We start from the raw sequence: 15,959 nt of genomic DNA, 5'->3' as shown, positions 1-15,959 counted from the left end.
CCCTGTGGTAGCAAGTTCCACATTCTCAGCACTCTTTAGATAAAGGAGTTTCTTCTGAATTCCGCATTGGATTTCTTGGTGACTGTCTCATATTGATGGCCTATAGTTATGCTCTTCTCCAAAAGTGGAAACCTTCTCTCTGTATCCACTCTATCAAAACCTTTCATAATTTTAAAGACCTTTATTAGACCCCTCAGCCTCCTTTTCTCAAGAGAAAAGAGACCCAGCCTGTTCATCCTTTCCTGAGTTATACACCCACTCATTTCTGGTATCATCCTTGTAACTATTGAATTTTTTATAAAGGGTTCTTTATGATCAGAACCCATTCTTAATATAATGAAGATTAAATAATCATTTGGTAGTACAGAACTTGAGTATTGCTAAAAAACGTAATTCTTTGTTTTGCACTCAGGACAATTCGTGAGAATACCAAATGTAAACGGAACAGCAATTTATATTATATGAGAAGAGAGTGCTGATTGGTTGGAAAGTGGACTCTGGTAGAGGCATTGCCATGGAGAATGCACCAATTGATGGTGACTGACAGTTAACTGCCAAGAATTGTTTGAAATTTAAACCAGGCAGCTTAACTCTGGTCAAGGCATTGCCCTGAGGAATGAACCAGCAAATGGCTGTCACTTATTTTGTTCAGCTGAAACGGGCGCAATGTGTGTACATGTTCTTTCTGTCTGCAAAGAACAGGGCCCTGAGTATTAATCTATGTGGCTTCTAGCACACGCAAATGTGCCACACTGCGAGACTGACAATCTTAAATTGGTTGTCAGCGTAATTCTTAGCACAAGAGGATTACTTAGCAAATGTTGTCCAATCACGAAATCACATCTTATGTTGGACGCCGTGTTTTGAGTTTTGCAGGTATGGGCTGGTTGGGTGCGGTCTGTACCCTGCCCATTGTGAACAGTAGAAAGGGACATTCTGTTTGATATGATCCACCAATCTTTGGGACATACGGCCTACATACCTAGCATCACACTGGCGCTGAAACTCATATACCACATTACGTATTTGTGTGATAGGCAGGACGTCTTTTTGGCTTGGCATTCTGTTAGTGGAGAATACCACTCGTGTTGCTACTGCATAGTAGCAGCGTGAAACAGCTAGTTTCACCTGTTGCTCAAATTTTTGAGATACCCTACCCTTCCAGGGCAATCTGAGATAGACTGTACACTTTTCAGGGGGAAAGTGATGGCCTTAGGCCTGTTTATGAGCTTGCGTGATATACAGCGCAAAATGATCTGATCAGGGTGTTCATTAGTCTGCATGAGGCCTTTGATACGCCCTATTTCAGCATCAAGCTTGCTTGGCCCTATTTATGAGGTTGCCGATAAGGCCAATCTTATAGTGCATGGAACTGTCAGAATCCCAACACATATATTGACCAGTGAAGGTAGGCTTGCAGTAGACCGTGGTAGAGAATCTCCTGGCAGATTTCTCAGCTAGTACATTAAGGAAAGGACTTCATTTGACTGCTCCATTTCATAGGTGAATTTATGTGCAGGATGAAGCCCAGTAAGACACGTAAGGAAATTATTACATGCAGCTGCAGATTTAAATATAGCAAACGTATAATCCACATATCAGAAATATGCAAGGGTTAGGATGTTAGGCCTCATTCCATCGAAGACAAGTTTCTCATGGGTCCCAACTAAGATGTTTCTGAGAGCTGGGTTTAGAGGGGATCCAATGGCAACACCATCTCTTGGGCATACATGGTGTCATTAAAACTGAACTCAACTGCACGAGTTGCCGAGTTCATAAGTTTGATGAAGACTGATTCATGTGATGGTGGCAGGTCTAGATTGCCATGATATAGTGCTGCAGTGCAACTATCTCTGGCTTCCTTAAGTCCACTTGCCAACCAATCAGCACTCTCTTCTCATATAGTATAAATTGTTGTTCCCTTTACATTTGGTATTCTTGCAAATTGTCCTGATGAGTGCAGGACAAAAAGCTTTGACAAAAAATGTCTCCTTTTTCAGCAATAATGTCGATTTGTACAGGCACGCACAGCCTATAACCACAAGCTTTGACAACTATCATCTCTCATCAAGTCATTAAGCTGAGTTTCATGAATTTGGCTATACCAATGGAATACTGGACAGCTCCCAAAGAAATCATTATCTTCCTGCTTTCCTTCCTCTGCCTTTTTATTTTCTGATGCTCAAAGGCATATGTTGAGGTCAGTGTTTAACTGCAGACTCAAATCAAGAGTGAAAAGTGCTGATCATGAACAGAGAACATGTACGAAATCTGACCATGACATTGCCTAAAGTTAGGGGCCTGCGCAGTCGGAGTGCTGCCTTTTAATTAGTGTTTCTGCTGATGTACTGCTTTGTGCTGACAGAGGTGATAATGCCAAAGATGTCAGACAGCTTGGGAATTGGGTGTCATTCCAAGCTGGCTTGCTTTACAAACTCATTCCGACGGGTGCGATTTTAACTCATTCAAAACCCACCCACTTGCCCGGAGTTAAAATTGGGCCCATTATCATTTTCAAATTGGGTTGTGAACCCTGCAGGGATGCCCTGGAGACTCTAGGACAAAAATTACAGAGGCATTAAAAAAGATTTTTTTCAATTTTGATGGTTATAAAAGTATTAGAAATGGATAGAAGAGGATGATCGGCTGGATGGGCTGTTGGATGTGACAGGTCATGCGGTGGAACTTCAGGGATCTGTTGAATCAGAGTTGATAATCTTGTTTTCTATTGTTGTTCATTCTTCAGTTTTCTGGGGTACCTATTATTCCAGACATGCTCGGCATAATTGAAGTGCACCATTGCTAATAATGCGGAGGGCAGATCTAGTTCTTCAACCAATGCAGTTGTAGTGGTTGCAACATTGTTCTATTTACACTCTTGGCCAATTTCATCCCCCGCCCACCGGCCACCCAGCGTCCCCCTTCCGAAGGCATAGACTTCTGGCTGGATTACATTTCTGCACGGACTCTCCAATACCGGGGAGAGTGCCATTTTTGTCTTGGCCTATTCAGCGAAACACTTCTGGGATGACAGTCAAACATGAGAAGGAAGGAGCTTGACCCTGTGCTAAAATGTTTATTGAACATGACAAAAAGAAATAAATCTAACCTTACATTTCCTATTTTTTTTTTGGTATTGCAGATTTCTCGAAATCTTGGGAAGCTGTACAGTGAAATGATCTTTGTAAATGGCTTCGTGCATTGTGACCCACATCCTGGCAACGTGTTGGTGAGGAAGTCCACACAAACTAACAAGGCTGAAATCGTGTTGCTGGACCATGGATTGTATCAGGTGGGCTCTGATTCAGTTTGATGTTTGGTTCAAATCTGTGCTGCCCGTTGAGATAGGGCTATGTCAGAAGGCTGTGGACTTAAGTCCTCCATGAAAATTTGAGTGCATAATCCAGGATATTGCACATCCTGAATTTTGGTTGCCCCACCATTGGCGCTGTGTCTTCAGTTGCCAGTGCCCTAACCTCTGGAATTCCCTCCCTAAACCTCGCCACCTCTTTACCTCATTTTACTCTAAGACACTCCTTTAAAACCTCTCACTTTGATCAATCTTTTGGTCACATCTCCTTATGTGGCTTGGTGTCCATGATACTATAGGTAGGGTTGACCACCTCAGTCCTTGTGAAGATGAATTCCCGCCTTCACACTGAGCATACCTCCATTGTGTTGTGTGGCATTACCATCATGCTGAATGGGATAGATTCAGAACAGATAGCAAAATTGGACATCGTTAAGGTTCAGTTGGCCATCAGCAGCAGCAGAACTCTATTAACCACAATCTGTAACCTCTTGCCCTGGCATATCTCTTAGGCTACCAGTACCATCAAGCCAAGGGACCAGCGCTGGTTCAATGAAGAGTACAGGAGAGCATGCCAGGAGCAGCACTAAGGGTACCTAAAAATGAAGTGTCAACCTGGCGAACACAGGATTAGGTGCATGCCAAACAGCAGAAGAAGCATGCGATAGACAGAGCAAAGTGATCCCACAACCAGCGGATCAGATCTAAGCTCTGCAGTCCTGCCACATCCAGTTGTGAATGATGGACAAGTAAACAACTGACAGGAGGAGGTTCACAAATATTCCCCCACTCAATGATATGGGAGCATATCAGTGTAAAGGACGAGGCTGAAGCATTTACAGCCATCTTCAGCCAGAAGTACCAAGTGGATGATCCATTTCAGCCTCCTCCTGAAGTCCCTGTATCACAGATGCCAGACTTTAACAGCTACCACAGCTACCTCGACTACAGCTCCTCACACCCCGCTTCCTGTAAGGACTCCATCCCATTCTCTCAGTTCCTTCGCCTCCGTCGCATCTGTTCTGATGACGCTACCTTCAAAAACAGCTCCTCTGACATGTCCTCCTTCTTCCTTAACCGAGGTTTTCCACCCACGGCCGTTGACAGGGCCCTCAACCGTGTCCGGCCCATATCCCGCGCATCCTCCCTCACGCCTTCTCCTCCTTCCCAGAAACATGATAGGGTCCCCCTTGTCCTCACTTATCACCCCACCAGCCTCCGCATTCAAAGGATCATCCTCCGCCAACTCCAGCATGATGCCACCACCAAACACATCTTCCCTTCACCCCCCCTGACGGCATTCCATAGGGATCGTTCCCTCCGGGACACCCTGGTCCACTCCTCCATCACCCCCTACTCCTCAACCCCCACCTATGGCACCTCCCCATGCCCACGCAGAAGATGCAACACCTGCCCCTTCACTTCCTCTCTCCTCACCGTCCAAGGGCCCAAACACTCCTTTCAAGTGAAGCAGCATTTCACTTGCATTTCCCCTAACTTAGTCTACTGCATTCGTTGCTCCCAATGCGGTCTCCTCTACATTGGAGAGACCAAACGCAAACTGGGCGACCACTTTGTAGAACACCTGCGGTCTGTCCGCAAGAAAGACCCAAACCTCCCTGTCGCTTGCCATTTTAACACTCCACCCTGTTCTCTTGCCCACATGTCTGTCCTTGGCTTCCTGCATTGTTCCAGTGAAGCCCAACGCAAACTGGAGGAACAGCACCTCATCTTCCGACTAGGCACTTTACAGCCTTCCGGGCTGAATATTGAATTCAATAACTTTAGATCTTAAACTCCCCCTCCCTCCATCCCCACCCCGTTTCTCCCCCCTTCCTTTTTTTTCAATAATTTATATAGATTCTTCTTTTCCCACCTATTTCCATTATTTTTAAATCTAAAACTAAAACTTTGTTAGTCTTTCCACCCCACCCCCACTAGAGCTGTACCTTGAGTATCCTGTCTTCCATTCTTAATTAGCACTTTTCTTAGACAATATCACCACCTTCAACACCTCTTTGATCCTTTTGTCTGTGACATCTTTTGATTATCTGCTCCTATCACTGCTTGCTTATCTCCACAATCACCACACCCTCAACTTCTCTCTCCCCCCGCCCCCCCCACCTTAGACCAGCTTATATTTCGCCTTTCTCCTAACTATACTCAGTTCTGCCGAAGGGTCATGAAGACTCGAAACGTTAACTGATTTCTTCTCCACCGATGCTGCCAGACCTGCTGAGTTTTTCCAGGTAATTCTGTTTTTGTTTTGGATTTCCAGCATCCGCAGTAGCTTTCAGCTTTTTGTTTTTAACAATGTTATATTTGCTGCTATCAGATATGCCGGTCTTCAACCAATTCAATTCACTCCATGTAATATCAAGAAACGGCTGAAGGCACTTGACACTGCAAAGGTTATGGGGCCTGACAACATACTGGCAATATTACTGAAGACTTGTGCTCGATAACTAGCCATGCCCCTAACCAAGCTGTTCCAGTATAGCTACAACTCTGGCATCTACCCAACCATGTGGAAAATTGCCCAAGTATGTCCCGTCCACAAAAAGCAGGACAAATCCAAATCAGCCTCCTCTCGATCATTAGCAAAATGATGGAAGGTGTTGTCGACAGTGCTATCCAGCAGCAATTATGCAGCAATGACTTGTTAACTGATGCTCAGTTTGGATACCACCAGGGCCACTCAGCTCCTGATCTCATAACAACCTTGGTCCAAACATGGACAAAGGAGCTGAACCCAAAAGGGAAGGTGAGAGTGGCATCAAGCCTTGACATCAAGGCAGCATTTGACTGAGTGTCAAGGAGCCCTGGCAAAATTGAAGTCAATGGGAATCAGGGGAAAACTCTCCACTGGTTGGAGTCATACCACAAAGGAAGATGGTTGTGATTGTTGGAGGTCAATCATCTCAGTCCTAGGACATCGCTGCAAGAGTTCCTAAGGATAGTGTCCTAGGCCCAACCATCTTCAACTGCTTAATCAATGATCTTCCCTCCGTAAGGTCAGAAGTGAGGATGTTCGCTGATGTTTAGTACAATTCATGATTTCTGAGATACTGAAGCAGTCCATGTCCTTACGCAGCAAGATCTGGACTGAGATGAGGAGAAATTTCTTCACCGAGAGAGCGGTGAGCCTGTGGAATTCGCTACCACAGAAAGTAGTTGAGGCCAAAACATTGTTTGTTTTCAAGAAGGAGTTGGATATAGCTCTTGGGGCAAAAGGGATCAAAGGATATGGGGAGAAAGCGGGAGCAGGCTATTAAGTTAGATGACCAGCCATGTTCATAATGAATGGCGGAGCAGGCTCAAAGTGCCTAATGGCCTACTCCTGCTCCTATTTTCTATGTTTCTATGGACAACATCCAGACTTGGGTTGACAAGTGGCAAGTAACATCGTGCCACCCAAGTGCCAGGAAATTACCATCTCCAACAAGAGAGAATCTAAGCATCTCCCATTGACATTAAATGGCAGTACCATCACTGAATCCCCCACTATCAACATCCTGGGGGTTGTCCTTGACCAGAAACTGAAATGCACCAGCTATATAAATACTGTGGCTACAAGAGCAGGTCAGAGGCTAAGAATTCTATGGAGTGTAACTCACCACCTGACTCCCCAAAACCTGCCCACATCTACAAGGCACAAGTCATGAGTGTGATGGAATATCCTCCACTTGCCAAGGTGAGTACAGCTTCAACAACCCTCAAGAACCTTGACACCACCTCGGACAAAGCAGTCAGCTTGATCGCCACCCCAAGCACAAGCTTAAACATCTATTCCCTCCAACACTAACACACAGTGGTAGCAGTGTATACCATCTAAAAGATGCACTGCAGCAAATCACCAAGGCTCCTTCAAAAGCACCTTCCAAATGTGCTATCTCTACCATCTAGAAAGAGAAGGGCAGCAGGCACAAGGGAACACCACCACCTGCAAGTTCCCTTCCAAGCTACACACCAGCCTGACTTGGAACTATATTGCTGTCCCTTCACCATCGTTGGGTCAAAATCCTGGAACTCCCTTCCTAACAGTGTGTCAGGGTGCACATGCACTGGAATACCAGAATCACAGAATTGTAACGGTGCAGAAGGAGGCCATTCAGCCCATCGTGTCTGCACTGGCTCTCCAAATGAGCAATATGACCTAGTGCTATTGCCCTGCCTTTTCCCTGTACCCCTGCACATTGTTTTTATTCAAATAATCATCTAATGCCTGTTGAATGCCTCGATTGAACCTGCCTCCACCATACTTCCAGACAGTGCATTTCAGACCCGAACCACTTGTTGTGTGAAAAAGTTTTTTCTCACGTCACATTTGTTTCTTTTTCAAATCACTTTAAATCTGTGCCCTCTCGTTCTTGATCCTTTTACGAGCAGGAACAGCTTCTCCCTATCCACTCTGTCCAGCCCCTTCATGATTTTGTACATCTCTATCAAATCTCCTCTTAGCCTTCTTCTCTCCAAGGACAACAGTCCCAACCTCTCCAATCTATCTTAGTAACTGAAGTTTCTCATCCCTGGAACCATTCTGCTCTCTCTCCAATGTGTTTACATCTTTCCTATAATGTGGGGCCCAGAACTGCACACAATATTCCAGCTGAGGTCTAACGAGTGTCTTATATAAATTCAGCATAACTCCTTGCTCTTGTACTCTATGCCCTTTAATAAAGCCCAGGATACTAGAGCTTTATTAACTGCTCTCTCCACCTGTCCTGCCACCTTCAATGATCTGTGCACATATCCACCTAGGTCTTTCTGCTCCTGCACCCCCTTCAAAATTTCATCCCTTATTTTATATTGTTCTTCCTCCTAAAATGCATCACCTCACACTTCTCCTCATTGAACTTCATCTGCCACCTATCTGCCCTCTTCATCAATTTGTCTGTCATTTTGAAGTTCTACACTGTCCTCCTTGCATTTTACAATACTCCCAAGCTTCATCTCATCTGCAAACTTTGAAATTGCCCCCTGCACACCAAGATCTAGATCATTAATATATAACAGGAAAAGCAAGGGTCTCGATACCGATCCCTTGGGAACTCCACTACAAACCTTCCTCCAGACCGAAAAATATCTATTGCCCATTACTCTCTGCTTCCTATTTTTCAGCCAATTTTGTATCCACGTTGCTACTGTCCCTTTTATTCCATGAGCAATAATTTTTCTTACAAGTCTGTTGTGTGGCACTGTATCAAATGTCTTTTGAAAGTCGATATATACCACATCAAGAGCATCACCCTCATTGACCTTTTCTGTTACCTCTCCAAAAAAACTCCAGCAAGTTAGTTAAACGCAATTTCCTCTTTAAATCCATGCTGGCTCTTCCTTATCAATCCATATTTTTCCATGTGACTACCAATTCTATCCTGAATAATTGTTTCTAGAATCTTGCCCACAACTGATGTTAAATTTACTGGTCTGTAATTGCTGGGCTTATCCTTACAACCTTTTTTGAACAAGGGGGTAATGTTTGCAATTCTGGCACCTCCCCTGAGTCTAGAGAAGACTGAAAGATTGTGGCCAGTGCCCCTGCAATTTCTGCTCTCACTTCCTTCAATATCCTTGGATGCATCTCGTCCAGTCCCGGTGCCTTGTCAACTTTAAGTACCGACAGTCTATTCAACACTTCTTCCTTATCACTTTTGAACCCTTCCAGTGACAGAGTTCCCTCGTTTGTCACCATTACCTGGTTAGCATCTACCTCCTTGATAAAGACACATGCAAAGTATTCATTTAATACCTCAGCCATGGCCCCTTCATCCATGTGTAAATTCCTTTTTAGGTCCCTAATTGGCCCTACTCCTCCTTTTACCACCCTTTTATTATTTATATGCCTATAGAAGACTTTGGGATTCCCCTTTATGTTGGCTGCCAGTCTTTTCTCATAATCCCTCTTCGCTTCTCTAATATGCTTTTTCACCTCCCCTCTGAACCTTCTGTATTCCTCTTGGTTCTCAATTGTATTTTCTACCTGACATGTCATAAGCGCACTTTGTCGTCTTTATCTTAATTTCTATTTCCTTTTTCATCCAGGGAGCCCTGGATTTTGTTTGCCCTACCTCCCCTTTTGATGCAATATACCTTGACTGTGCCTGAACCAATTCTTTTTTGAAGGTAGCCCACTGTTCAGCTACAGTTTTTCCCACCAAGCTTTCGTTCCAGTCTCTCTAGCCCAGCTCTGTCCTTGTCCCATTGAAGTCGGCTCTCGTCCAGTTAATTATTCTTACTCTGGAATGCCAATTGTCCTTTTCTATCATCATCTTAAAAAGTACAATACAATGATCACTATCTCCTAAATGTTCCCCCACTGACACTTGATCTACTTGGCCCACCTCATTTCCAAGAACCAAGTCCAACAGTGCATCTTTTCTTGTTGTATTGGGCACATACTGTTGTAGAAAATTTTCCAGGACACAATCTAGGAACATTTGCCCCTGTCCGCCTTTTACACTGCCACTATCCCAGTCTACATTCGGGTAGTTAAAGTCCCCCATTATAACTACTCTATAATGCATGCACCTCTCTGCAATTTCCCTGCAGATTTGTTCTTCTACATCCTTCTCACTAGTTGGCGGTCTGTAGGCTACACCGAGCAATGTAATTGCACCCTTTTTGTTCCTTAGCTCTAGCCAAATTGATTCTGTCCTTGACCTCTCTGGGACATCCTCTTTCTCCAGCACTGCAATGCTCTGCTCAACCAATACGGCCGCCCCTCCTCCTTTCCTATCTTTTCTGAACACCTTGCACCCAGGAATATTTAACACCCAGTTCTGCCCTTCCTTGAGCGAGGTCTCTGTTATCCCCATTGACATCATATTTCCACATGGCAATCTGCGCCTGTAACTCCCCAATTTTATTTACTATACTCCGTGCATTCACATACATGCATAGTAACCCTGACTTAGATTTTGTTACTTTCTCCCTCACCCCGACTCCACCTAATAACTTGCTATTCTCTATTCTAGTGTTATCTCCCAGTATTTTGTGCACCCTGGTATTCCTCTCTAATATTCTCTCCTGGTCCCCACACCCCTGCCGAGTTAGTTGAAAACCCTCCCAACAGCACTAGCAAAACGCCCCACATGGAACTCAGTCCCAGCTCTATTCAGGTGCAATCCATCCAGCTTGTACAGGTGCCATCTTCCTCTGATCCAGTCCCAGTGTCCCAGGAATCTAATGCTCTCCCTCCTACACCATCTTTCCAGCCACGCATTCATCTGTCTTATCATCCTATCTCTGTACTCGCTGGCACGTGGCACTGGGAGTAATCCGGAGATTACTACATTTGAGGTCCCGCTTGCTAATTTTCTATCTAGCTCCCTAAATTCTGATTGCAGGACCACATCCCCCTTCCTACCTAAGTCATTGGTACCAATGAGAACCACGACCTCTGGCTGTTCACCCTCCCCCAGAAGAATGCCCCGCAGCCGCTCTGTGACATCCTTGAACACGGCACCAGAGAGGCAACATATATCCTGGAGTCACGTCTACAGCCACAGAAATGCCTGTCTGTTCCCCTAACCAATGAATCCCCTATCACTATTGCTCTTCCTTTCTCCTTTCTCCCCTCCTGTACAGTCGAGCCGCTCATGGTGCCACAAACTTAGCTCTGACTGCACTCATCTGAAGAACCAGCTTCCAAAACAGAAAACTGACTGGTGAGCAGGACCCCAGTGGACTCCTGCATTACCTGCCTACTTCTCTTGGACTGCCTGGTGGTCACCCATTCCCTCTCTGTCTCCAGGCCCTTAAGCTGCGGTGTGACCACCTATCTGAATGTGCTATCCACGTAGCTCTCAGCCTCGTGGATGCACCGCAGTGACTCCAGTCGCCGCTTGAGCTCTGAAACCCGGAGCTCAGGTTTCTGCAGCTGGCTGCACTTCCTGCACGTGTGGTCAGCTAGGACACTGGTAGCATCCATGACTTTGCACATATTACAGAACACGCATTCCACTTGACTGAGCTGCCCTGCCATGTCTTAACTCCACTTCCCTTACAATATCCTACTTTGGATTATTTATGTTACTTTATTATATTGGCCCTAAATTTCCCTTATTCCTGGTGCTTCTCAGTTAAATCCAAGTATAACTACTTTAAAAAAATTTACACTTTTCTAATTTACTCACAGGTCCTGATTACCAAGGCCACCGCTCTTCTTTCTGAGGATAGGTATAAAAGGAAAGGAGCATCTCCTCCCTCCTCACCAAACTCCCTCAATAACATCTCACAAAATCTTACCACTTCTCGAGCTGCTTTTATAGCTCCCCTGCTCTCCTCTAGGTGCTGCTGACTGCCTGTCCCAGGGTCCTCCTCTCACACTCTCCTCTAGGTGCTGCTGTGCCTGTCCCAGGGTCCTCCTCTCACACTCTCCTCTACACACTGCTGACTCCTTGTCCCAGGGTTCTCCTCTCACACTCTCCTCTAGGTGCTGCTGTGCCTGTCCCAGGGTCCTCCTCTCGCACTCTCCCCTGAAATAGGTTCAAGAAGGCGACTCACCGCCACTTCTTCAAGAGCAATTGGTGATGGGCAACAAATGTTGGCCTTGCCAGTTTCGCCCACATCCTATGAAAGAATAAAAAATTATACACAGGTATAAGCAATAAGAAAGAAAGAACGGCTTGCATTTCTGTAGCGCTTTTCTCCTGAATATCTCAAAGCACCTTACAGCCAATGAAGCACTTTAAGTGTAGTCGCTGTGGTAATATTGGAAACATAGCAACTAATTTATGCTCAGCAAACTCCCACAAACAGCAATATGATAATGACCCAGATAATCAGTTTTTGCAATGTCGATTGAGGATAAATCTTGGCCAGGACACTGGGAAGAACTCCCCTGCTCTTCTTCAAAATAGTGCCATGGGATTGTTTACACGCACCCAAGCAGGCAGATGTGGCCTTCATTTAATGTCTCATCTGGAAGACATAGTATAACAACAACTTGAATTCATACAGCGCTTTTAACATGGTAAAATAAGTCACAGGAGCATTGGCAAACAAAATTTGACAACAAACCACATAAAGAGAAATTAGGACAGCCGACCAAAAGTTGGGCCAAAGAGGTACAATTCAAGATGAGTGTTAATTCAGTTAAGGAACGTCAAAAAGGAGGAGAAAAGAGAGAGAGTTGGAGGAAGATTAGGGAGTGAAATTTGGAGCTTAGATCTAGCCGGCTGAAAGAAGAGCCTCCAATAGTTCTTGATGGCAAGAGGCCAGAATTGAAGGAACACAAGGATCTTGAGGATAGGGGGTGGGAAAGTTGTGTGCTGGATGAGGTTATAGTGATGGGGAAGGGTAAGGCCATAGAAGGATTTGAAAACAAAGGTAAGATTACATACGCTGTACACAATGGTACGATGTGCACGCCATGCACAAGTTGCAAAGGCAGAGAGAGCAAGAGTCGAATTGTGAAAGGCAACAATTAGGAGAATGGGCAGGGTAAGAACAAGAATAAAAGTGGAAGACAAGTGCTTGAGGTAGCACTCCCTGTTGAAAAAAATTGCCAATATCTATTTGTCAGAGTGAGATGCAAAGTACAGATTGGATTCTGAAGCTTCCATAGTTCTGTAGCATTGAATGTCATTTAAAATTGCTGAATAGCAAAAAAACTAAGTGTTACATCAGCCTGAGTGTTCCATCTACTCATGTCTGCTCTTGGCAGTTTACAGGCCAGGAGAGATGCAGCTTTGCCAAGCAACTCCAGTGCCTTCTGCTGTGACTTTAGTTTACATGGGCTTCCCTTCACTGTCATTAGATCATTTGTCTAATTTCATGACTGACTGTCCACAAAAGTTGGGCCAGTTGTTTGTCTCGGAATAAGTGAAAAAAAAGCCCCAATATAATTCCGTGACAGGTAATAAATGCTGGGAGTACACAGCAATCTGTCAACATATTGGTTGTCGGAGTTTCATCCACCTTTCAGTTGCTGACAAACCTGCTGCGACAAGAGCTATTTATGGAAGTACAATAGACAGTGGATGCAATGGATTTGATGGATTTCACTTCTTTTAACTTCTCTTTGAATTCCTTTGTTGTTTTTCCTCCCTCGGCACCATCCGAATTGGACAGAGCCAGTTATCTCCTCACCAGCTATTGCTAGAAGATGCTTATTAAATGTCTTTGTTACCTCCTCCAGACTAACTAATCCAACGCTTTCCTGGCCTGCCTCTCACCTTGCAGCCTTTGTAGACTTCAGCTTATTGAAAACACTGCTGCCTGTTGTTATGATTCCCGTGGGGATCCATAAACCAAATTTACCGAACAGCCCCCAAACGCAGAAATTACTAAAATTACTTTTTGCAATTTTTGCTCTAAACCGAATCAGAATCAATGCAAATGAAGCATAAATTAACTAGTAAATTGTGGTTTGTAAAAACTATAAATCACATGGAATAGCCAAAATAACAAATATGGATCTCACAAATCTCCTAGGCAGCCCACTCTGCCTGTATGGCATCAACTTCAGCCACATAGTTCTTCCAAGCTCGATCTCCCTCAGAAAGAATTCCAGTCCCTTTCCTTCAAGGGCTTAGCGGATTTTCTGCAGGCAGCAGTGTCTGTGTGAATAGGGTGCCGCACAAGCAATCTGCCACGCCATGTACACTTCTTCCCTGTATCTTCTCAACTCTCAGCTTTTGTCATTCATGGTAGTGTGGATCTATCAAAAAACCCCTATACCTTCACACAGCATGGCTGGTGCTGGGCATTCAGTCGCTCACCAGTAAATGAAACAGTGACAGCAGGCTTAAACACGCTTTCTGACCGCTTAGACCTCTGGCTCCCTGAATTGGCTCCTCTCTGCAGCTCTTCCCTTTCCTCTTTTGTCTGCCTGCCATGTGGCCTCTGTATTTTAACACCCTGTTGGTACTGCTTCCAGGTCAAGGGTCACCAGGTCACATAGTTAATTTCTTATTATCCAAAAATTGTAATTGATCTCTTTACAAGTGATGTAACTCTTATAAGTCCTTTTCAAACATTTTTAAAAACAATTGAAGATTCCCCAAACATTTTAAAGTAATTGCAAACTTTCCTTACTGTTTTGGTTCGAAGGCCAACATACCGTTTCCTAATTCACACCACATCCCAATCATCCATTCACCCTGCGCTCGCTGGCCTACATTGGCTCACTCCATGACCTCTCTCCCTACCAGTACAACCTCCATTAGGCCACAGCCAAGGGAAAAAAACACGTGGATTTAAAGGAGCTGCACACCTGTTAGCGTTCAGTCTGAGCTTCTTGGCAGCAATTGCTGCGTCGGAGCTCACAACCCCAAAATTTCATCAAGCGCCTCCACAGGGGGTCTCGACTTAAGCCCTGCTGTGCCTTGGGCTGAGGATTTACTGGTAAAGGAGTTCTGTGGGCTGGGGGAGGGGGTGTGCATGGGGTGATGGTAATAGTGTGGTGCTAGGTTTGGAATCACTGGGACTGGTGTTTTGGAAATCTGGAGACAGTGGGAGATGGATGGCGGGCTTTAGGAGCAGGGGATGTCATGTTCAGCACTATAAGCGTTGGGGAAGGCCTACATGTGTAGCGTGTTATATTCCAGAAGTCCAGGTAGTATAGGTTAGAACTGAAGCCAACCTTTAAATACTTAGACAAATGTTTATTTACAGAGATACACATGACAAGCATATAACTCCTCAACTAACAAATACAGTTTCAAGCTGTTCCTCTTTATAGAGGCACAAGTGAATCACAGAATCACAGCATTGTTACCGCACAGAAGGAGGCCATTTGGCCCATCATGTCTCCACTGGCTCTCCGAATGAACAATAACAGTCTAATTCCCTTTTGATTGCTTTGATCAAAGCATACTCTCAGGCAGTACATTCCAGATCTTAACCACTTGTTGTGTGAAAAAGTTTTTTCTCAGATCGCTTTTGCTTCTTTTACCAATCACTTTAAATTTGTGCCCTCTCATTCTCGACCTTTGCACGAGTTTCTCCCTATCTACTCTGTCCAAACCCTTCATGATTTTGAATACCTTAATCACACCTTCTCTCTGCTTTCTTTTCTCCAAGGAAAACTGTCTTCACTTCTACAATCTATCTTCATAACTGAAGTTCCTTATTCCTAGAGCCATTCTCGTGAATCTTTTCTACACTCTCTCCAAAGCCTTCACATCCTTCCCAAAGTGCAGCACCCAGAACTGAATGCAATACTCCAGTTGAGGCCTCAGTTAAGTCCACCAAATACAATTAAGCACAATTCATAAACAATTAACAGAGTAGACTACTGGTGAGGGGTGTTGGTTCTGAGACCATTGAGAGGGAAATGCAGTAATTCCACATCCAACAAAACAACCTATATTTACAGAGCAACTGTAATGTAATAACGTGTCCCAAGGTGCTTCACAAGAGATTTTAAAGATAAATTAGACACCAAGGCAGCTCAAGTGATATTAGGACAAATGGCCAAAAGCTTTGTCAAAGAAGTGGGTTTTAAGGAGCCTCTTAAAGGAAAAGAGAGGTAGAAAGTGGTGACGTTTAGGGAGGGAATTCCAGACCTTAAGGCCTAGGCAGCTAAAGGCACGGCCATCAATGGTGAAGCCATTCAAATCGGAAGTGCTGAAGAGGCCAGAATTAGAGGAGCGCAGATATCTTGGAAGGTGTTAGGGCTGGAGCAGATTACAGAGATAGG

General features: G+C 44.6%; 1 protein-coding gene across 5 annotated transcripts in view; it reads left to right on the top strand.

Annotated features, from left to right (window-relative positions):
* The window catches only part of adck1 (aarF domain containing kinase 1), a 509,921-nt gene that overhangs the window by 362,115 nt on the left and 131,847 nt on the right, over window positions 1–15,959 (top strand). For all 5 annotated transcript variants that reach the window (XM_078562076.1, XM_078562073.1, XM_078562077.1 and 2 more), the window contains one exon: window positions 3,143–3,292. In XM_078562076.1, the coding sequence (XP_078418202.1) occupies window positions 3,143–3,292 (150 nt within the window). The remainder of the gene's footprint in view (window positions 1–3,142; window positions 3,293–15,959) is intronic.

This window comes from Cetorhinus maximus, chromosome 18 (assembly GCF_964194155.1).
Source record: "Cetorhinus maximus chromosome 18, sCetMax3.hap1.1, whole genome shotgun sequence".
Classification (NCBI taxonomy): domain Eukaryota; kingdom Metazoa; phylum Chordata; class Chondrichthyes; order Lamniformes; family Cetorhinidae; genus Cetorhinus; species Cetorhinus maximus.
Note: the sequence above shows the minus strand (reverse complement) of the source record. Positions and strands in the feature narration are given on the sequence as shown.